General features: G+C 44.5%; 1 protein-coding gene across 7 annotated transcripts; it reads right to left on the bottom strand.

The window, feature by feature from the left end:
* Positions 1 to 1,218: 1,218 nt before the first annotated feature.
* On the bottom strand, positions 1,219 to 23,831 carry sorbs3 (sorbin and SH3 domain containing 3). 7 transcript variants are annotated; one of them, XM_041937824.1, is made up of 21 exons: positions 23,712 to 23,831; positions 15,257 to 15,329; positions 14,340 to 14,522; positions 14,111 to 14,183; positions 13,506 to 13,639; positions 13,240 to 13,303; positions 12,286 to 12,324; positions 12,108 to 12,195; positions 10,914 to 11,022; positions 9,099 to 9,152; positions 8,815 to 8,922; positions 8,104 to 8,159; positions 6,621 to 6,691; positions 5,950 to 6,011; positions 5,777 to 5,823; positions 5,436 to 5,550; positions 5,196 to 5,321; positions 4,108 to 4,647; positions 3,877 to 3,974; positions 3,668 to 3,774; positions 1,219 to 2,057 (listed from the first exon to the last, which is right to left on the bottom strand). In XM_041937824.1, the coding sequence occupies exons 2-21, from the start codon at positions 15,266 to 15,268 to the stop codon at positions 2,038 to 2,040; spliced, it is 2,106 nt and encodes a 701-aa protein (XP_041793758.1). In that variant the 5' UTR covers positions 15,269 to 15,329; positions 23,712 to 23,831; the 3' UTR covers positions 1,219 to 2,037. The 7 variants fall into 7 exon arrangements, with proteins under 7 accessions (XP_041793758.1, XP_041793761.1, XP_041793757.1 ...); XM_041937827.1 differs by having other exon boundaries at positions 1,219 to 2,673; positions 4,546 to 4,647; XM_041937823.1 differs by having other exon boundaries at positions 1,219 to 2,673; positions 5,950 to 6,008; positions 23,712 to 23,824.

Genomic DNA, 23,831 nt, shown 5'->3' with positions numbered 1-23,831 from the left:
CCTGCGCACTTCAGCTTCCTGCCGCCGTTTGAATTAAGGTTAATCGCTTTTACCTGGCGTCACAGGTGTTAACAGGTCGCCAATTAGGTGCTCAGACTTAATAAGTGGTTTCTTCCCCAGAGCACCTGCACCTTCTGTGTACTTAACATTTAAGTACACACACACACTTAACTATATTATATACATTTTAGTATATTGGCACATTTCATTTTCATTGGTATTTCATTTCATTGGTATATTTTATTGTTTACTGTTTATATACATTTTAGCATTTCAGCTGCTGTCGGTACATTTCACTGGTATATTTTATTCTGTTGGTACATTTCACTGTGTATATTTTATTCTGTTTGTCTATTTTATTCTGTTGGCAAAATCTTGAATCTTGAATCTTGAATCTAATGTCATTTACCCTTTGAGTATTTATTACATTTGTAACTGGATGAAGCTGTTTCGTATTTTTTATTTTCATAAATTCCACTATAAACTTCAAATCAATTCACAATATAGGAAACGACTTAATCTCACAGCTACAGCAACGAGATCAATATCAATCAATCTTCTTTTATTCAGGCTTCTGATCAGTTTGCACTATAGCCTATAAACTAAACTGTAAGCTGAGCTTTTGTAGTTTTTAACGTGTTTATTGTGTTTTTGTGAAATGTATCACTGAAGTATCAGTGTAACATACATTAGCAGTCATATAGGCTACACCCAGTGGCCACTTTATTAGGTACACCAGTACAGCCTAATAAAATCCAATCCAAAATCAAACTGTTTACTTTTATCATGCCTACAATGTTTTTACACTATTATACAGGTGTTAATTTACATATTAGTGGTTGTACTGGAATCAGCTGTGTTTCTATTGTTCTTCCCCGCTCATGTATTTCAATGGGAAGGATGAAAATCAGAAATGTCTTTAAATATGACGTCATCCTATATACACAGCCTTTAACTATAATCTATCACCTCACTAATCACATTTAATTTGAAATTACAAACTTCCAACAGTGTCACCAAAAACTGAACATCATGAGCTCTTGGTACAGATAGATGTCATGGCAGAGCTGCTGGATTGAATTAGTGTGTGTGTGTGTGTGTGTATAGGTGTACATTTGCAAGATTCCCAACAAAAAACCTGTAGCTCCATACCTGCCTTAAGAGTTTGTTGAATTGACATAAAAGCATTGAACAGAATGAACACAAGCTGCTCTCAGTATCACTCTGTAATGTTTAATTGCTTTTTTAAAATTTGCGTACCGTAGACATGAGATACATTGTTTTATAAGCAAATATATATTATACTTTCCATCTGATAAAAGGTTACAATCTGTACAATCATCTTCTGTGGCTACTAAATATGAATCATTTTTACAGTGAAATCATGAATATATCATAGAAATATGCCAAATGACTTCATGATAAGGATTTCATTTCAATTAGGCTTAGAAAGGCCACATTTGTCAGAAGTTGCACTGATGCAAACATACAGTAGGCTAAGTGGTTCTGGAAATACTGTCAGACTGAGAGTGTTAACCCCACAAGCAGAGCAAACATGATTAAAACAGTAGTGGTAAATGAAGCAGGAATGATTGGGACTGTTCAGTAGGGAATTTAAAAGAGAAAAATGTCATGAAATGTTAGATTTGGCACATACAGCATTACTTCAAATACCTCAAAAAGATCATTCAAATATTAGCTCTGGAGGAATTGTCTAGATTTAACTTGTGCAACTTACAGAGGTTTGAAATTTAATTTCAGAGCAAAGCAACTTCTATTACAGCGCACAACAGAACATGATCGCTCTCTTCACTGTCACCTTTGGCATCCCGCTCCGGAAATGCCTTCCAAAAAAAGCCAAATATTCTCTAATCAACAACTTGCTCGCGAAACCAGTACATGCAATACTTATACTTGCTGCTCTGCATAGCCAAGTGAAGGGCTGTAACCTCGATGTGTTGGAGCCTTTGCTGCGCTTCACTTTAAGCACATATCTACAGATGTTCATGTTGTTTCCTCGACTTGCCCGGGGCGTTTTCACAGATCTGAAAGGAAATCTGAGGAAGATATTCGAAGGACACATTAATCCATTGAAAAGCCAGAAGCATGTGCCACCCTAATCAAACACCCTCTGCAGTGGTGGTGATGGCACCGCAGTGACAAACAGCTGAAAGCAGCATCACACAGAATGAGGACCTCAAGGAAATGTTTAGCTGTTCAGAGGGAAGGAATGCAAATTTCCTGCAGCTGCAAATAGTTGTGGAACAAAAAAGTCCTTTCTTTGCATCTGAAACGGAACCATCAGCATTCATTCGTTCCTCTCAAGTGGTGTGTGTGAAAACACTCTCCAAGTCTCAGTGGAACACACACACACACACACACACACACACACACACACACACATGCACTCATGCAGGAGGTGAGGTGAGAAATGTACCCTGCCTTCACCTCTGTTGTGGGAAACAGAGAGAACATGCAGGCCCAACTAAACCAGATGTAGGAGTGTGGTGGGTAAACAGCATGAAGAAACGCTGGGGTGTCAAAGTGTTTAAGTGATCGGTTGGGCTCATGTGAGTCCGGGTGGATGTGGACAAGCAGGAAGTGGGGGAGGTCAAAACGGTGCCACGTAATTCCCAGGAAAAGTCCCAAAAGCATGAGTCCGTTCTGACGTACCTGCAGAGAACAGAGCACAAAGAACAGAAACAAATGCATGAATGAGTGCAGTGCATCCTGAAACTAGAACAAGGTGAAGCTACAGCTGAAATGTTTCATGGTGTCCACTAGAGGGCGAGCTGACACTGCAGAATGTTTCCATTTTGGTCACAATGAGACAAAAAATAATTAGTTGCCTCAAAAATTTTCAGGCCATTTTTTACATTTTTTAATTAAATTCTATGTCATGATTTAATATAAAACATTCCCATTCCTCTACTTCATGGAGAGAGTTTCTCTTTAGTGATTCCCTGGTGAGGTATTAGTCGTTTTTTAACACTGTCTATTATAAAAATACTTTGTGATCGTCCACCAAAAAGTGATTGCAGATATTCAAATTGGTACAACTGAAGGATTTTTTTTAATAATCTAGCAGGTTAAATAATGCAGAGTCATAAGGATTACTCCAAAAGAGTGCATTTCTTTATTTTATACATCATCTATCCATTAATCGTGTTAGATATGGTCTAGTTTCCAAATATAGGCCCAAACAGGGACATGACATGTATCAAACATATAAAAGTGTCACGCCTGATTACACTGCAAACACTTATTTGGCCAAAATTGTGATTGAATTGTGATAGAATCCATTTTTGGCAGACGATGACTTATTAGCATGATCAGTGTAAAATCTACAGAGAGGTGACAAATTGAAGGAAAAACCTGGAAAAATCGCAAAAAAACATAGCAAATGCACCTACAGGACACAAGAAGTCACTAAATAATTTAGTGTTAGCATAAAAACTATGTGAATCACAGCCTTTGAAGTCACCAAATCTTAATTCAAACAAACATCTATCAGAGATACGGGAGTGACACTTGTTGTCTTTGTTTTGATTTGTCACCCATCTTTACAGCATGTCCCACCTGAAGATGCTGTTTGCACCGGAAATATAATGAGGGACTAACATACAGCAAAAACTACATTAATAGAATAAGTGTCTGTATTTCTTACCTACAAACCAGCCATCATCACACTTCTCCATCACTTGTACAACGTCTCCCTCTCTGAGCTCCAGCTCGTCTGCATTCTGTGGTTTGTAGTTGTAAACAGCTTTATATCTAAAATAGAAAACATAGAAAAACAACAGACAAACAAATGGTCTGAGCCACAAATTCACCACAGCTGCAACAATGTGAGCCGACGGAAATCTGGAGACGTACGGCTGCCGTTGCGCCACTGTTGAACCCGGCTTGTTTTGCGTGTGTGGCAGGGAGTTGACATGTGGATTAGACGGAGCAGCCTGGTTTGGCATCGCACCCTGGAAGAAAAAACAGCCATGTGTCAGGCACAGTGAACGAAAGAGTGATGGACAACATTCCTGTCGACTCAAAAAGTAAGACCAGGGGTGAGGACGTGCAGTGACCTTCCCTCGGGGGGAAGTGAGAGCAGACCTGTGAGGGGTCAGTGTATGTGGGAGTGTTCGCTGTGGCAGCTCCTGCTCTGAGTGACTGAGCGGAAGGTGAAACAGCTCTCGCCGTGGAGCTCTGGTTAGCCGAGTGCGTCCCAGCCCAGTGGCTGTTCTGGTTGGTGGGCGAAGCGGTTTTGGAGGCGCTGTGGGGCCACCGATTGGTCGTTTCTTTGGATACGGGCGTCAGCGTGGGGGAGCGTGACTGTGAAGCCGGGCTGCCAAAAGGCACAGGTGAGGACGGCATCAGGGGGGAGTGCTCAGGTTTGGGGCTGAGGGAAGTGGGGGTGAGAGGGGATAACGGTGACCGCGGGCAGGGTGAGTGGAGCGGACGTCCTGGACTCTGAGGTCCAGGGGACACGGGAGACATGGGACCAGGTGAGTAGTCGTCTGTGGAGAACTTGGTGCGGGGCATCTTGTTGACCTGGACGTAATTGGCTGGGAAGATGCCGCTCCGGCTGGTCCCTGAGATCCTCCCCTCTAACCACTTATCGTCAACACGCCGGGTTATATCGATCACCTCACCCTGAGGGCAAAAAATGAATGCAATTTTGATACAAGCTTGATATTAGACAGAGAAAAATAACATCCAACGAGAGTTAATTGCTAAAGTTTGTTTAAATATATCTGCTACACAGAGCAGTCAGTCAATTCCTTTTAAAATTTAATGGATGTTTTTAAAGCTTAAAGGAGACTTCAGCCTCTTGTATGTGCAGCAAGTATGAAGCTACTGTCTGCAGCCAGCTATCTTAGCTTAGCATACAGACTAGAAACAGCCAGATTCCCAGATGTTCGTCTGACCTTTGTTCACTGGTGAGCTTTAGAGGTGCTGGAAGGTGGACTTTCTTACAGAGCCAGGCTAGCTGTTTCCCCTTGTTTCCAGTCTTTATGCTAAGCTAAGCTAACCAGCTGCTGGTAGCTTCCTTTTTAGCACAGATCCAAAGCAGTGGCTTCTAACTTCTCATCTAACTTGGAAAGTAGGTTGAAATGTCTTTAAGTGTGTGTGTCCAAACGTCTACAGGGGCTCGATGTGGAGTGAAAGCCTCTCTATCGCAGCTTCACTGCAATACTCACTTTACGAAATGACAGCTCAACAGGCAGGTCAGCGTTGAAGTTAAACAGAGCCACAGCTTCCCCGTAGTCCAGCACCTGTAAAGTGGGAGACTTTATAGGAGTGGGCTTCTCTGTAGGAGCCAGAATCTATGAGGGACAGAAGAGAGAGATCTGAGACACGGTGTCACAGGGTCTTAGATAATCGGCACAAAGCAACAGCACAGAGAAAAAACATCAAAATAGAGACATGAAGAAATTCACCTCCACATAAGATGTGGGGAAAATACCAGCTCTGCCGTGATGTTCTCCTTCAAACCAGTTGGCATCTACCTGCCTGTGGATGTAAACAATGTCGCCTTTCTGCAGCATGAGCTCCCTGAAGAAACAAGAAATAAGGATAGTGAAACACACAATAAAAAATCTGAGGCACATATGTTTGTATATATAATGTCTATTTCAGATGTACATTATAAAGAGCTTGACTGAAGATTCGATCCACAGCTTTCCATCTGATTTTGCTCTGTTTTGTTTCTCAGAAATGCAAATGTCCATGCAAGGAACGAAGTGGCACATTTATCATATCAGCTCACACAGTAACTCACTTGGGTGACTGAGCCTGGAAATTGAACTTGGCTCGCGCTGCTTTCATCTGGAAGAGCAAACAAATCACTCACTCACACTAAAACAAACCACCACAGCTTAGAACAACAAAACAACATGAATTTCTGAAAGATTTCCCAGCATTTTAGGCAACGAGAACATCATAGAAACGTACCTTTTTCTCCTCTTTCTTAGGTGGGAGCTCCATGGTTTCATTTGCAGTGGAAAGACGCTCTACTGTAGGAACAAACGCAAGGCACGACAGTATAAGCGGAGTCTGAAACATGCACTCCTTCTTTCAGGAAATGCTGTTTTTGAAGGTGTCGAAAGGGCATGAAAAAGGAATCAGTGCCTTAGCAACCACATACATTAAAAAAAAAGACCTCATTCAGTCTCTGGACCCGTTTCCAGGAAAAACAGCTGGGTAAAGCTAATCTTTAATCAGGTCTTCCGAGCTCCACTTCCTATTTTTGTGCGCTTCCTCCCCACCCATCGACAGCACTTTCTGATTCTATAGGAAAAAAAACTGCAAAAGCTTTCCATGCTCACACCAGCCACGGCAAAAATGCCAGAGCAGTAAACAACAGCGGCGATGAAAGAGAATCATGAGACCTTCAAAATAAATTAGATTACTAGAAGCTTTCATCAAATATGTGCTGCCTGATTAAATGAGAGGCCCGCACACAGAAAGTGCACATGATGCTGGGTCAGTGTGACGAAAAGAGATCAATATGCTCAACTTATGGACAGTTCTGAGACTATGAACTGTCCCTATCAAACGCTGGTGGGAAAATCCCGCCATGCATGTGTGTTGCAGAGCCAAAAGGGAAGAAACTCCATGTTTACCATATGTGGGAGCGGAGGTCAGTGGTGCGCCGACAGAGCGATGGACAGGCTGGTTCGATGCTGGTGGATTGCTGAAAAGATGGAGGTTGAGGAAACTGTCACCATGTGGAAGGGTTTCTAATGACATCAAACGCACACACACTGAAATATACACAGTCTAACTCTGCTGGGAGGCAGCTTGTGTGCCGATTTCCTGCAGATTTACATTACAACACATCTGGCTGCGGCTGCTGGTTTTCGTACATTGGACGGGGATGAGACAAATAATCAGACTTGCTCGAAGGGCATGCAGATGACACTGTGTGAGTCATGTCGCTATCCTTGAATTGACAATCTGGTTTAGATGAAGTTTGGAGCTTAAATTATCTTTACAGGCCTGAAACATGATCAGAACCATGAGTCTGGTTGTTAAGAATTGATCGAAAACTCAAAGCATCCTGCCTGGCTTCCTCTGAAATTATTTGCATATTTCCAGACAGTGTTGTTTTGTATTTCACTGTTTGCAGCTGGACACACACACACACACACACACACACACACACACACACACACACACACACACATATACACACACACACACAGCTAACTTGTCTACATACCAGGAAACAGTAAAAAACAGACAATTTCTTGCTGCTGTATGGTTTGCTTTCACATTTCCTTAGCAACAGGGTCTTAAAAAAAAAAAAAAGAAAAAAAGCCCCCTTATCCCACTAAGCCGGAAAAGGTCAAACCCCATGAACTCAACTTAGCAAACAACAGCGAGAATCCTCCCAGAGAGCATTACACACATGGTGAGAAATGTGGAATGCAGCCTGCTGTTTGAAGGAACAAATACTGTACTCGAACGTGTTAAAGTTCAACAGACGGAGAGTCACCTGATCAACTTTCAGAACAGGTACCCCGCAACGTATTAATGTTCGTGCCGTCCAATCACGGTGCTTGGTTTGTTTAAAAGAGCAGGAAGTGGTGCAGTCGCTCCCAGTTGATGATTTAATATCAAAGTGGATTAAGGGGGTGGACTCAGGAGGTCTGCTGTGTGGCGACTGACCCAGGCCTGTCCATCAACCTGCCCTGCATGTGCCTCAAGAATTCAATCCATTAAGACGTGCTAGAAGTCACCATCAATAACACTATTTACATTTAGTTATCAACTCTCAGTTTCTCCAGCAGCTTGATGTGAGAGCTCCGCTTTTCAAAAAACATGAGTGTTTCAGCTTTGAACAAAAACAGTTAAAAAGCAAAAGAGTGCAAAGAAACACATTCATAGTCAGGACTGAAAGCTGAATCTACAACATAGGTGTAAATTACACTATAATGCAGAAAAAACACTTATTTGGTCTCTTGGTGGAATTTATTGTAGTAAAATGCTGATAAATGATAAAAAAAAATTGTTAAAAGGTCAGTTAAGATGTAATTATAACCTGCTATATCATTTAAAGTAATCATATTCCACATTGCTTTCTTATGTAATGTTGTCACTGACCTGTAGCTTGTAGTCCCGGTCTTCAGAGCGGTTGCTGGATCCCTGCCTCGGGCCTCCTGAAAGCAGAGAGAGCATTAAACACGGTTTGTTCCTCGCAGCCTACTGTATCTCACAGCTCAGAGGAAATCTCACAACAACTCAGACAAAAGCAGAGGTGCTGACCACTCCCAAAGGAGCAAGAAATCCCCTGGGTCCTATCCTCCTCAGGCTAAAAACCACACCACTCCTGATCTGTCTGAGCCGTCTGTGATTTCAGTCAAATCGCAGCCTAAGAAGCAAATTTCATCACACAAGAATCAGGAACGGCGCGAGAATCGACGACATGTTGGCAGGGTTACGTCCAAGTGGCTCTCTAAGACAAGCACGGTGGGGAATTATACAGAACATGATCAAAAATGTGATTTAAAGGGAATTGATTGCAAAAGTTCTTCATTTTTTGCAGCCAGATTTGCAAGGAGGGGGTGGGTGGGGAGACTTGCAGGCAGGTGATTAACATAGCAGATCAGTCCAAGTGCAAGGCAGGCAGGCGATCCCGGCGCTGTCATCCAGGTCACAGAGGAAAAACAACATACGTGGTCAAAGCTAGCAAGCAGGGGGGGTCTCTCTGAGACACGTGGTCTTCATTGAGAGAGGGGGGGTGAGGGTGAGGATTCTGGCAGACTGGGAGGGGGGGGTGCTTCAACAGAGAGAGTCAGGAGGGGGGCTCAGTACCTCACCCCGGCCTCGATGCTGCTTCTTCTGGGAAAGTCTCCTCTCCAGGCCCTGGATCTCCGAGTCCAGCTCAGCCTCAAATCGACTCAGCTCAGAGACCAGGCTGGCCTGAGCCCGGGCAATGAGGGGGTCGGAACGGCAAAAATTAAAACACTAACACAGTGTGCGCTGAAACAGTGAGACTGAGGGAGCTGATGGCGTCCCTTCTCACTGATTTATAAAGTGAAAGTGTGATAGAGTGAATGCACGAAGGCAGAAACCGAGATGCTGCGACAGTAGCTCACCTCAATAGACGGGGACTTCGGCTTCTCAGGCTGTTTCTTCGGGGATAAATGCGCCTGAAGAAAAAAGCAGAAAAAGAAACAACAATGAACTGAAGTTTCTGTTTGTTATAACTTTAAACTTGTGCACAGATCACAGGAGGTTCACTCCAGAAACACTGGCTGTAGGTTACTTGTTTTAGTACCTTCATTATTTCACTTAATGCTGTGCTAACATGGTGCATATTCCTACTTAAAGCTGTGTTTTCTCAAATTGCACACAGAAAACCTGGACCAGGCAACATTATTCCAGCATATGAGTGCTGAGGAGGAGTGCTGGTTGGTTATTTAGTGTCTGGGGAAACAATGAAGCTGCCATGTACAGTGGGGCTCAACTGGGACTCACAATCAGCTTTTGTTCTGGGGCCTCCCAACAGTTCAATCCGGCCACGCTGCCAACACTTAACACCTTTTCTTGACAGCGTGTTTAGCAGTTGAGGGAGTCACCATTTCTACAGAGTTTGGAAACAAATTCAACATCAGGCGTGTGTCCTGGGGGTGGCCTGGGGTGGCGCTGGTCAACCCTGAATTCTGATTGGCCCACCCAAAAGCCAACCCAATTATCCTAAAGCATGACTGGCGATCTGCCCAGTAAGAGGCGGATCATAGCTTCAACAGCTGTTTGATGAATAGTTTTGAGTTTGCCTTGTTTTCTTGTGTTTGTAGGCAGTTTTGGAGGTTCAATTTCTTTTTGAGGTCTTAAAGAATAAAAAGTATGAAACCCACACATTTCTTTTGTCCATATCATACAGAACTTGATTTAACGAGCTTTTAACACCCTCTTTCTTTACACAGACTTAACACCAAGCAAGCGGCTCATTCTATCAGGCATTACTGCTGCCGAGATCCACGGACCCCCTGCTCCATTTTCAGGCTTTTTTTGTAAAACCTTGGCTGAACATGTCTCTCTGAACGCCAAGGCCTTCCCCTCAGCTGGGAGTCATCCTCACTCCAATCACAGACTGTAATGTCACTGTGAAGCAGCACAACACCTGATATGGTCTGCGCGCTGGTTTTCTCAACGCGGTCCAGGGGATAGAACATAGAAGAGGAAATGAAATAAGTCTCCATGCTGTAAGCCATTATACACCACAAGAGGTTAACACCATAATACGGATCACAAGACACCTCAGCTCCCGTGGGGGAGTGCAAACAAAGATTCCTTTTCTTCACGAGCGCAGACTCAAGGTACAATATGCACCAGATCTGGGACAAAAGACAAAACTTTGGAGACGCCGCTCTGTAACTAAGCAGGGGTGTTTAAACACAGATCACAGACAAACGCCTGCACACCCAATTACAACAGCTCCTGGACACAAGACAATAAAGTACAACCCCAGAGGTAAATAATGTGAGTCAAAGAGTCACTGACTATCAGTACAATACCTGGATCCTGTCTTTTCTTGTCTGAAAGGCTAAGTGAATGAAAGCTGGAAGCCTATTGGATCACATGAATAAAGGAAGAAGTGAGCACATCTGGTGGTGCGCGGCAGTCACGCTGTGGAATGATCACACTCACAAGTCACCTCGCGTGAGAAGACGAAAATGAGGACTTAGACTATAATCCTTCAAGAAAAGGTGCCCGTCCTCAAACCTGTTCTTGAGCCCCGCGCTGGGAAAACGGTGTGAGGCTGCACAAAGAATTGCAGTGATTCAAGCCAACAACAATGCTGGATAAGTCTAGAGGTTAAAGGAGTCATGCAGAAACGTTGTTTTCTGCTGGAATCAGAGCGATTTCACAGCCTGTGGTTTAAGCTACGACTGCATGTGAGGTCGTACCTGGCTGCGGCTCTCTGAGGCGGTGCTCTTTCCAGGCTCAAAGTCGAATATGCTCTTCGGTTGCGGGTGCTGCTTTCCCGGGTCTGACAGCTTATCTACATCCTCACTCCTGAAACGTAACACCCCAGCACACACACACACACACACACACACACACACAACATGGACAGCAACTTAATCATGGCTTCATTGTTCGTGCCTGTAGCAACAAATCCAAACTTGTCTGTCCCACACGTTTTCCCTCCACTGCTCCTGGCCTGAGATGTGGTTGGTATTCACAGAAGACGTCACCCGCAGCGTTTATCATCATCATCAGGATCCTCTCTTGCTAAACATCTAAAATGCTGTGTTGCTGTGGCTGAATTTGCACATTAAATTATTCAATTTCTTGCCTCTTTATCACCTTTGTGATGCTTGGAAAGGGAACTTTTGCATCAAACGTAGCTGTCTGGTCTAATCTTGTGTTTTTTCGTATGTGCTCTTGTTTTATCTGTGTTTCTTTTTAACAAAATTAAACTGGCACAGAGGTGTTGTTGAGAGATGAAGAAAAGATCAATACCACTCTTATATCTTTTTTCCAAGTATGAAGCTAGGCAGGAAATGGTTAGCTTAGCACAAAGACTGGAATCAGAGGGAAACAGCTAGCCAGGCTCCGTCCGAAGGTGATAAAAAACACCTACCTACACCTTTAAAGCTCACACATTATAGTCTGATTATTAAATCCTTTTTGCCATCAAAATTTTACCAAACACTCTGAGAAATTACTCCCTCTGTTTGCAGTCTTTGTGCTAAGCTAAGCTAACTGGCTGCCACCTGTGGCTACATATTTAGAGATATTTAGAGAACAGACGCGAGAGTGTCTGTTTATCTTTCGGCAAAAAAGCGAGTAAGCAAATTTCCCCAAATATCGAACTGTGCCTGCAGGTCTGGTTCTTGCCTCTGGGCCTCCCTGTGTGCACGTTCACACGATGGAGCCTTAAGTTTAATTTTCTTGCCACAGTGAAAACACATGCAGCTCAGGATGGCTCAAGATTTAATTAAATTGGCCAACGGTGTGAAAGTGAGTGATTGTCAGTCTGGATGTCTGTCTGTGCCATGTGATGGGCTGGCAGCTTGCCGGTCTTCTTTCCTGATGCCGTACGCTAAGCCGACCGGTGACCCTGAAGCACTTACATCAAACCAGTATAAACTCACCAGTCTGGCAGAGCTCCATAAGGTGTTAGTCTGAAGAGATTCTTGTCTGCTTCGTTACTTTCTTCAGAGTTGGCAGATAACTGGAGCCCTGCAGATCAGCGCAGATCAGTCTTAAGTAAAAACTGATTATGTAACAGGACAAGACAACAACAATGTGGACTTTGGTGGATTCACTTACGCTCAGCTGACCACCGCTCTGAATCCTCCAGCTCAGGTTCTGGTAAACAAGTACAGAACAGAGATGTTTTCTTTTTTACACTTAAAAACACTGGAGTTGTTCACATAGATAAATCAAGCAAAATAAAATGCTTATACATTTCTTCATTTTCATACTCATAAATTATGACTGGATTCATTTCACAGTGACACATTCGATTCCAGTGAGGGAAGAAGTATTTTAGTTTTGCTATTAGTCCTCTGATACAAGCAAATGTCCTGCATTCAAAATTGTACTTTGTAAAACTCAGTCATGCTGTGGGCAAAATGTAGAAAATACATGCATTGTGCAGAGTGGCATCATTCAAAGTGGTATATTTTCTGCATCAAGGCTGCAGAAAGTGGGCCGGCCATAAGGTTTGATTTGGCCCACCAGTTGTTTCTAGTGAAAGAAAATTTGAAATTAATTCAATAAATGACAATATTTTATTTTTCTGAGGTCTTAGGGAACCAAGTAACTAGTACAGCTGTCAAATAATGTGGTGAAAAAACCTTCCTCTCAGAAACATCCTGTCTTTGCTCCATCATCAGTAGCCCCTCAGTGAGTTGCACCGCAGCAGTACTGTTTTAAGAGGACCAATCAGCCGAAAATATTCCTCTAAAACTAAATCCACCTCAGTGCTGCAATGGTGCCATTAACCACACAAATAACAGGGACTGTGTCTCTATTACGCAACACGTGACAGAGACAAATGAGCAGCTGGATTTAAGGAAGGCTGAGATAAGAAGCTGGATTATTGTCAGAGCTAATAAGGAGAAATGACATAAGACTTTAGGGCTCTTTCATCATGTCTTATTTTGCCTCTGCAATAATCTGTTTGTAGGATCACCCCGGCAGTACCTGACACTGACAGAGAAGAATTCTCTGTTGTTGTGTGTGTGAGAGGAGGAGGAGGAGGAGGAGGAGCGTCCTTACCCTCTGGCTTCTTGTGAATCTGTCTGAACATGCTCTTGTACCAGTCTCTGGGCTTGTTCACACTCTGGTATAAGAGGAGAAGGAAGAGGGCAGAAGGTAAACAGATCTGGTGAAATGAAGCATTTTTTTATGCAGCAAGAACGTAAAAGAAACGTTAACCAAATCAACATAAAGCACGAGTTTGTGGAGAAAAAATAAAAATAAAACAGTATAAATTACAACGAGTGTTTGATTATGAAACAGTGCATTCTGCAGCTTTGTCTTACTGATCTGGAGGCAATGGGCATCCCGGTTTCATCCACTGGGCCGATTCCTGAGAACTTGATAAGCCTCTCCTCCCTGGTGGGAGCCCAGCTGCGAGGTAAAGTGGCAGAGCTCTGGACGCCATTGGACAATCCACCTGAGTCGCAGTCACAACAGTAAGATTTCAGTAATGATGTTGTTCCCATGGATAATTGATTGCAGGTGAAGTATACAGCCATTAATGTGCCACATGAAACCCAAGGAAGTCCCAGCTGCTGTGCAACACTTACGCATCAACTGACACTGCAACTGCATTCGCCTTTCACTCTTCAGCTGCTTTCACCTCTTACTCTACAAATGACAATTCAGCTTCTTTCAGTGGCTACATGTCGTCTGATATCTCGGCTGCATCTTTTTAACTCCTTTCACTGACTTTGACCGACACTTCGAATCCTTTCAGGCCATCACCTTTAAACAAAAGCAAACTCCTTCAGCTCTTCACACAGTGTACTGAAACAGCTCTCAGTGTTTACGCTTCAACTGACACCTTCTTCAGTTTATACACTGTCAGGACATCCCACTTCATCTGACACTTCCTGCTCAGTTGATCACCTACAGTTCGACTTACCATGCAATTGTGAGGGGCCATAGTAAGATCCAAAGCTGAGGGCCGTTGGTCCACTTCCATTCACCTCTGACACCTTGAGAAGAATCACACGTCCATCAGTAGTACAAGCATCTCTGTGCAGCCTGTGATACATCACTTTTCCACAGGGAGGAGCACTTGTTTACTGAATTCCATGCACTCCATCTCAGCATTGTTATTACCACGGCCTCCGGGGCATAACTGTGCATACCTTGTACTCTCCAAATGGCAGCCCTGTGGAACGATAAGGGCTCAGAGGAGGTGTGGGGAGTCCAGGCGAGATGACCACCTCATGGGTCAGCTCTGGATGCATCTGCTGACCAGAGGAAGCTCCGGGCTCCCTGGAGAAGATCATCCGGGAGCCGTTTGGAGCGCCAAACACTTCTGAATGATGCTAAACATGGAGGAAATGAGAAATAAGGATGAATAAAAACAATATGTGAACTTTGCTCCCGTCATGTCCTCCTGTTGGCTCTGGGTAAACACTGCTCTCTATGGGAGGTCATGTGAACTTGTTAGCAGCCCAGCTATTTTCCGCAGAATAACCGACCCCTGTGGGGGAGCCTGTGATGAAAAGGCCCCTAATTTATTTAAAGCAGGACCAGTGGGAAGTGGTGCTCCACCCACTTCATCATCTCTCTTGCCATGACCACAGAAAGGCCTCATTCAAGGTGCAGAGTGGGGGCACTGAAACAGGAGAGGACCATTATGAGCCCATTAACTCCCTATTCACCAGGCCTCCCTATTCTCCAGCCAGGGGGTGGAGCCGGGGCCCGAGAGGTTGGGAAGGGGCTGTTGATGTTAACCCCAAAGTCCAGCAGGGCTAGCCGTGGTCTTGTGGTCTCCATAGTGATCTTTTCCTCCCCCCACCCATGATGGCCAGTCTAGCTCCTCTATGTATTTGATTCAGGCGTTTAGGTCCTCTGTGTGCGGTTGCTGGGGGTCATGGGAAAGCCCCTGGGCCTCGTGGTAACGGTAGAACCCTTATCTGTACCAAAGACCTGTTGTTGTGACACTGGACTGGACTGACTTGTGTGACACTTGTGACTGTTTTTCCTGGATTTTGCAGGTTTTAGTGTGCTCACTGAAGACAACAGCTTTATTTAGCATAGTTAAAAATGGCTTTACCTGAGACTGCATGTGATCTGTTTTGGTCCTGGTCTGACAGATATCAAATTCTTTCACCCAGCATCAAAAATATCTGTGAGGACACACAAAAATGGAAACATTATCATATGAAATTACAATTTCTCCAATTCCACTGAAATATTTTGCAAAGAATATAAGCCAAGCTGTATTTTTTAAAGAACAGAAATTGATTAGCACCTTTCGGGCAGACTGTTTTATTTGTGTTTCAGTCAAGTGTTTGTGTCTCGCCTCATTGCCATTGTTCATTTTATCATATGTGCAGTCAGATATAAAGCACTTGAACGTCTTGCATGCTCTACCTTGAGGTTAATGCATTGGTTGCCAAAACCATTCACCTTAGCTCTCTAGTCTTTCTATATAAAATAACGAAATCAGTAACAATTAGGGGTGAAGTTTGGAAACAATTTATTACTTTGCTAAGATTTAGATTTTCAATCCCTCAACTTTCATCACACTCAAATGCTGCTAAACCCTGATTGTTGCATGGAAATACGTGACATCACCTTTTTCCAGCAGAGCCTCAAATAAAGCTTCAAAGCAGTGACTGCGGCACAGACACAGATACTGAAATCTTTTGTGTGAAATGACCTAAACTGTTAAACTTAAGCAGAAAAGTGGTGCTCAGTTGGAATTTGTTGTAGTACAAACTGAATGAGAAAGCAGGTTTGTAAGGGCCTTTAAGGGCTGCAGATCTGTTGTTTTTTATTGCAGATAACCAGTGTTTGTGAAAATAATCTGAAGATCTGAACATTGTAGCTCTTAAAATTTTTACTCTTAATCTCACATCTTGCCCTTTTTAACCCTTTGAGTCACGGGTGAGGGGTTCCACAAAGCCTCTCGGTCATAAATCACGTTTTACATGCAGGCGGCCTTCACAACTGTTCCATTATCCCATCCCACTAGTATTCCAAAGAGGGAAAGTTAGCGTCATCCAGCTTTCCCTGTTACTAAGGAAAAACCCACCCAAAACAATGAGTTGGACTCACATCGCTTCACTTTTCCCAGTCATACAACGCTGCAATAAGCTGGACTTGAGGGCCGGGATGGTGGAGAAGGTCAGCTACTGAAAGCGGAGATCAGCTCCTAATCAACTGCGCCTCAGAAAAACAGATTAGGCCTGCTGTTTCAACATCAAAGGCATGGGGAAAACGAGGGGGAAGCCATTTCCGATCCTGTATGAGGCAGGCCCCTCTCATCTACAGTGGCTAAATGGCCCATAATAACAGTGTTGGCATAGAAACCCCAGCTACCGAGCAGCCCTGCATCCCTGCAACCCTGGTCTCTGCTGAAACATTGTTAAGTGGCTCTTTGTGTGCATGGACTGCCGTCAGAATTTATCTTGTCTTATCGTAGAAAAAAAAAACATCAGTGATAGTAAATAAAGCAAAAAATAGGGTTAATATAAGGTTTAGGTTATTTTTTTCTCTCCTGGTGCAAATTATGGCTTTGTAGCTTGGCGAGAAAGTACTGAGTGGGCCTGGCTACAACAGGCTGAGTGCTACACAGCACAGTTTGCACTGATGACTTTTCCATGTGGCGTTTGCAGCTGAGCATTAGAGTCTATAATCACTGTGGTCAAGACCAAGAAAACTATACACACTTTGTGTCGCTGCGCACAAGGTTAGGAGGCAGCAGTGATAGAATCAATGTTCCAGTTTCCAGACAACGATGTCACTCTGTCTGAGTCATCATCCCCCAGTAAACGCAGTTACATAACAGGAAAAATATGGGAACCGGAGGATTGTGTCTACAACAATACCACTGCTGCTCAGGCATGACAGATGACCTGTCATCGGCCAAAGCAATCACAGCCAGCTGATAATCCATCCAACAATAGCCAACACTGCAAACGAGTTACATTTACAAATAATGGCTTAAAGTAATCCTATTTACAAAGTGTTTGACTTGCTGGTCCTTATTTACACCAGACCTCCACATCAGCAGGCTGCCATTCTTTTCGAAGGCCTGAGCACACTGATGATGGTGAGTTGGTATTTTCAACAAGCGCTCTTTTCACACAGGCTTGTATGATACAGAAATCCTGAAGAGTAAATATAGGAGCTCCTTTTTCACCTCCACGCCGCTGCCGTTCAAGCATCAACAGCAGCTGCTGCACTTCAGATTCGCCGCCCTGTCTTTTCCATACCCGTGCATTTCATAATGGGTGTGGCGACTTGAAAAATAGGAGCGAATGTAAAAACAAGGTTCTGCGCTGATTGAGTGCACTTCCACAGTTTTGGAAAACTCAATGGTCAAAAAAAGAACAGAGAAGTGGAAATTGAAGCAGCCGAGATATCCTGACTTTTAGTCTCTAGCATGGGTCAAGCTCTTGGAACACTAGGATCCTACATTTCCCACAATGCAACTCTGTAGCACCTCTTCTAATCACATCCTCCGTGCCTCCTAAGTGTCCTCTCCTTTCAAACTTGCACAGTCTGAAGCAGAGGATTACATTTTCAAGTCGAGATAATGATAAACATATCTCTGATGAAATCTTCATCATCATCATCATCATTAGGGAACTTCCTCTAGAGCTACAGAAGACATTATACGACCGTCCTCACAGGCTGAGTAGTGCTCCTTGAGATGAGTTTAATAAACTTCAAGTGTAAAATCAATGGAGTGTCCCTTTAATACACGCTGCAACACCATGTTAATGCTGTTTACTGATAGGATGCATACAGTGGAAGCAGCACTGTGACAACTAGAATCTGATCCTCATTACTCCCCTGTGGAGTATCAATGAACAAATAAAAATCTAATTTGCCTTAATATCATTAGAATTACAGACCACTTTCTGTCTCGACTCCATTATTATAAAGCTGACACTGGAACTCCAAAAACTGAAAAGTCCTGCTTCATCGGTGCAGCATCCTGATGACTAAGCTTGTGTCACAGCAGCGTCTGTGTCTCATTTCTCTGGGGAGATAAATCCAACACAGAAATCCTCCAGCAGCGGGTGCATTCCGCCTTCGAGAGCACCAAACACAATCCTACCTAATAAGGAGAAATCAGTGTCGATATCTAGCAAGAAAATCCCTGTCCAGAGGCCTGGCTCTCCCTGGGTTTGCTCTGAACGCCCAGTGCATTCTTATGTAATTACTGAGACTCAACAGGAGGCAGCTATAAGCTTTCAAATGAAGACATGTTTTTTTGTTTTTTGTTTTTTAACTGCTGGTGTGTGAGTGCCTTGATGTTGATCTTTCTGAAATGTATGGACTTTATAACCCACATATTTACAAGGTAAACCCCCGCTAGGTGAGAAGTTCAGCATTACCACAGGCTCAGTTTTGGGATGGAAGGAAAAACTGAGCCGTAAAAGGCCAACTCGCATCACAGCTGAAGACGAGATGATGTCCCGCTTTAGATTTGCTTTTAAAACAGCACATTTTCTATATCCAGCTTAGTGAAAGCCGGCAGTGTATCTTCTGTTGCGTCTGCTGCTCGTGTTTAACATTTGTTACGGGGTAACTAAGGACATACAAGATGAGAATCATGGGATTTTACTATGAAAATCTCTGCCTCTGTCCCCAGGAAACTCATCCGGTCTCTCGAAGCACGGGGCCAGATGTTAAACTGATCCATGAAACGGAAGTCGAAACAGCTCCATCAGCATCATCAAATTAAACATCTGTGCTGTGTAGAAACTTAAAAAAGTGAGTTCCATTGATAAAGTATACACATTTTTTTTCTTCTCCTTTTCTAACCAGAAGGAGCAGATGAGGAACCAGACTATTATCTGAAGCTGCTGAGCCACAGCAGAACGACTCAGCAGCTACAGGGTCAGTGAACTTCACCACACCCCTGTGACTCCTGTGAATCACAACGGGAGGTTTCCACAGCAGGAATAGCAATATAGCAATGCAGGAAAGAAACTGTCGAAACCTTCAGTTCTCATTCAGTACCACAGCAAGGCCGAATGATGACAAGTGAGCTCGCTATGAGGTCAGTATTCCTCAGCAAGCATTAGCCATCACATTTTCCTCTTCCATAGAAGGATGCGACCAGGTCTCTCTGAGAAGACCCTGACCTATGGTGACCTCCTCCTCCACCTCATGCAGAGGCTCTTGCATTGTTCTCTCTAAGAACAAGGCTGTCAAGGTGACTGCACATACACCCGTGAATAACTGTCACAGCGTTGACCCATGAACTTCTGCGATCTGTTGGAAAGACGTGATTTGTGGCCGGAGTCGCCCGTAAATCATCGATACAAGCAAGCGAGGGAGAATGTTTCGGTAATGAGCAGCGACAATGACTTAAAGTCCCGAGACTTAAATAAAGCAAACAAAACTGTCACATGTGAAGCGACGGCCATTCATTAGCACAAGCGTTGTTCTCTGCTTCCGTGTGCAGAAATGGTGAGTTAATCATTGACTCCGTGAGGTGGGAACTCCTGCACACAGTGCAATGAAGGGATCTAAGTCCTGTTCACACACATAAAGAAAACAAAATATGTCCTCAATGTTTGCCCAAGGTGGTCATTTTGTTTGGTTGAACGCCGACCTGCATTACATTTGACCTTACACACTCATACAATCTTCAAAAAGTCTAAATAGACCCTGATCCTCTGATGAAGTGTTTCTCTCCTTGATATTAGCTGATACGACAGACAGGAGGGTAAAGTCTTATCACCCATTTGCACGTACACGCTGTTACTGCTGCCAGAGAAGTTACATAACACGGTCGTAAAACTGAAGAAATCCTTCCTTAAAAAGCACTGAGAAGGTAATTACAAGCACATTTGGTGAATAAATAAAGGGGGGATTTATTTCTAAATACATTAAATGAGTCACTCTGCAGTTATGCCAGAGATGTTAGCGGTCCGGTGAGGTTGATCACACAACCATGCTTCCCTCCTGCAACTTAGCAGATGTGCAGACGCAGCCCATACAAGGTCCTGGAGCCGCAAGTTTATGATATGCAGTTATTGGGGGATACACACATTTATCAGGAGGCAAGTATTTCACCTCCTTGTATGGTGCTCCTTCAGGCCGAGCAGCAGGAGGAGCCAGCCTGTGTGTTTCTTGTCAATGGAGAGGCGATGTGCTCCCAGGAGGAGCTGCGGGGCGATAAATTAAAGCCCCTCCGTCCAAGAAGAGAAGGAGTTCTGCACAGATTTGTTCTTACAACAAACACACTTCGTATCGTTCAGGATTTGTGGATGTAAAACTGTAACACAGTGTGTCAAGCAGAGCATGAGAAAACACAGATCACGGTCAGCGCAGGAAAACCTCACACATCCTCATGCCTGTCATTTTGCATCTTCAGAGCTGAGTGCAGCTCGTGGTTATGAGGACTGGCAGCTCTGACCCTAAGAAATATCACAAAGGGGATCAGAGCCGGCTGTGGAAATCACCCTGACAGTAAGGGGAGCCACCGCTGATGACTGGACCGTCCTGATTTCAGGTCATTACGGCTTGAAGTCTGCAGCAGAATGGGAAAGCACTCTGACAGAACAACTGTTTTCCTCTGACTCTGGAGCTCAGCTGCAGTTGTCAGTGCACACATACCTCCCCGCTGGGAAGAGCAATGAGGGATGACATGTTGGGAAACACTGCCCACAGTGCCCTCTCTCTCTCTCTGAGCTGCAACTCACAGCTGCTCTCACCTCCACAACTCCAACAGGTCTGTTTCAACATGGAGACGGGATCACGTGGGCCAACCTGTTTACTGCACAAGCATCCCTCCCTCGACACAATGTACCTGACAGTCTGCAGCGCTAATCCTGCAGAGCCCTGAGCAGTCAGACGGGTTGCTCCACCTTGAAAAGCAGCTGAGCCCACACACACACACACACACACACACACACGGTCTGAATGTTTGAGATCACTCCCTGTGATTTAAATCTGTGCTCCCATGGGAAAGCGTGTACTCACCTTAAAAGTAGCACCGAGAAGTCAGCTCACACCTCCTTCTGTCTGCCTGCACGTAAACCACGTCGCACACCCTCCCTGCTCGTTCCCTCCCTCCCTCACTCATGAAACTAGCCAGGACACTCAATCTCTCTCTCTCTCTCTCTCTCCCAGCCCTCGCTCTGCCTGCCTCCGTGGACGACTTCCCGGTTGACAGGCATCGCCATAGCAACCCCACTTCAGCCCCCCGTTCAAAAGGCACCCTGCTCTTGGCTTGTCAGCTCGGGGCACCTCCTTCAGTGAAGCAGCCCTATTGTTGTGATAAGGTGATATTTCACAGCGCAGGGTTAACCGAAGGGGAATGCAAATAGTTCATCACCTCAACCTCCCAGACACTGCCCAGTGACTCCCATGACAGCCTCCCAACTTCATCCCTCCCATGCTTCCTCCTGCTTTTGTGTGTGTGTGTGTGTGTGTGTGTGTGAGTGAGTGCAAAGGCCTGCATAAGGTTTTATCTGTTCCAGTAGGTCTGAAGGTGTTTCAGAGTCTTTACCCCGTGCTGCTGACTTTTCCCCCATCATCACACATATACCAGTACTGTCAGATGTCAATGTTGAGACTGAAAGATGACAAAATTATTCAAAGTAGGAGATGCAGTATGTGCAGAGATAAGTCAGTCAGCATTCAAATTACGGTGGGACGGCTGTCGACAACGGTCACAGAGGAATGAAGCACAATTCTCAGATCCCACCGTTGCCCTTGCATTCAATAGTTGCCCGAATGAAACCAGGATTTCCAGTTTGTCCGCAGTTCTTGCCAGTGAAGACAAACAGCGCAAAGCCTGAAATCTAACGTGCTGACAGGCTTGCTTTGGCACTGAGTCTGCAGCAGGTAGACTGAGTTACAAGGTCCACAGTGCAGGTGAGAGATCCAGTCACCGTTAACAAAAGCAATCAGCTTTCTTATGCATGTGCACTCTTTGTTCTACTAGTAAACTAAAGACGGGAAACATTTAACAGGGTTTAGTCAACGGTCCAGCCATTAGTTTAAAAGTGAATGTCTGTCTGTGTGTGTGTGTGTGTGTGTGTGTGTGTGTGTGTGTGTGTGATGGCCAGTTCCAACTTGAAATTGAAGGACTCAGACTCAGCTCTTTCTTAATAATTCAGTGGTCTGGCTTGGTAGAGCGAAACTCAGGGTAGATATCCATTTACTCTTAACAGGGTTGTTTTTGCCAAACAGTTGAGCCGCTGAACCTGAAGGGGCAAGCTGGGCAGCGCAGGCTCCAGGCTGAGGCTCCCCTCATAATCTGCGTCCTGCCGGAGCAGACTTTCACCCCGCTGTGACCACATCTGACACGCTGTCACTCTGCAGCTAAATGAGGTAATCACGCAAGAGGCGATTGCAGCTTTGGCCCGGGACCTGACACCTCTCCCCACACTGGCTCCTTGTTCACATTGTCTTTGCTAAACAAACACAAGGCTTCACCATTTCCAGCTCCCTTTTTTCATTACAGAGGAACACAGGAACAGGAGGGAAGAGGCATGATGTTTTACCTCAGTCCCTCTGAGATGGGTGGATTCCAGCAGCTCTTTACTGTGCTGTAAAGGTCAACCGCTGTCCTTTCACGCTGACTGCTATGTGCCAGTATGTTACTACAGTAGCTCATTAAAAAGCCTGACAGCCAAAGAATCCGGCGAGCGCACAAACCATGACATAAATCTGTTATATAATCAAAAACTACATCACTTGATGACTATAGCCCTGAGCTTTTTTTTTATTTTCATAACCACCAGCATTCTTCGTACTCTGAGGAAACAACTGTGAAAATCACAAGATACAGTGATCATCAAATATAACCAAAGAGATAAAAGTCAGCGGGTGAAGCATAACGGCCGTGACAGGACGCCATGCAGTGCAGTGTGTCATTCAGACCACAGGTTGTGCTCGGATGGAACGCTTGTGGAATGTCTCCGAGAGCAAACAAAAAAGCATCAGGGTTTATTTTAGTGGTAAACAACATTTTTCTCAGCTGTGAATGTCCCAGAACCAGAGGACAAACAATCCATGGTCATAAATCCTCATGGGACATCCTGAAAAGTTTCATTGAGATCATTTCCAACAGGGAAACACTCACACACTGAAGTCCATCAGACCACAACAACAACTAAAGACACAACAGGAGGCAGCTTTCATACAGATGATGATAACCATCTTCTGAACCACAGACAGTCAAAGATTGGCAGTCCTCCTCATATCCGCCCTTATCCACATCACTGCTCAACTGTTGCTCAACAACTTCTGAGAAAAACTGTCACAACAATGACAGTGCAGTCATGAACAGCCCTGTCTGTTCATCTCCATGGTTAACAGCGACAGACCGGCTGATGAAGGAAAACAACATGATGCTCAAAGCTGTGTCAGACGCACCTTCCTTTCAAAGAACAACGTGACTCAAAACCACTGAATCAATCACACGACAATGACAGAAAACCTTTCAGCCGTGGACATCCACGACCCCGAGACGCTGAAGCCTCGCTTAAGGTCACAGCACAAAGTGGCAGCACAAGTCGTACAGTACTTACAGGCGAGTGCAGGCTGAGCAGTGAGGTCTCCTCAGTGCAGAGGGAGAGAGGAAGTGAATGAAAAAGAAGGAGGGAGCCGCTGCTGCTCTCCTCTCCTCTCCCTCTCCCTCCCTCTTTCTC

Source organism: Chelmon rostratus, chromosome 5 (genome assembly GCF_017976325.1).
Source record: "Chelmon rostratus isolate fCheRos1 chromosome 5, fCheRos1.pri, whole genome shotgun sequence".
NCBI lineage: Eukaryota > Metazoa > Chordata > Actinopteri > Chaetodontiformes > Chaetodontidae > Chelmon > Chelmon rostratus.
The sequence above is the reverse complement of the archived record's forward strand: the minus strand, read 5'-3'. Positions and strand labels throughout refer to the sequence as shown.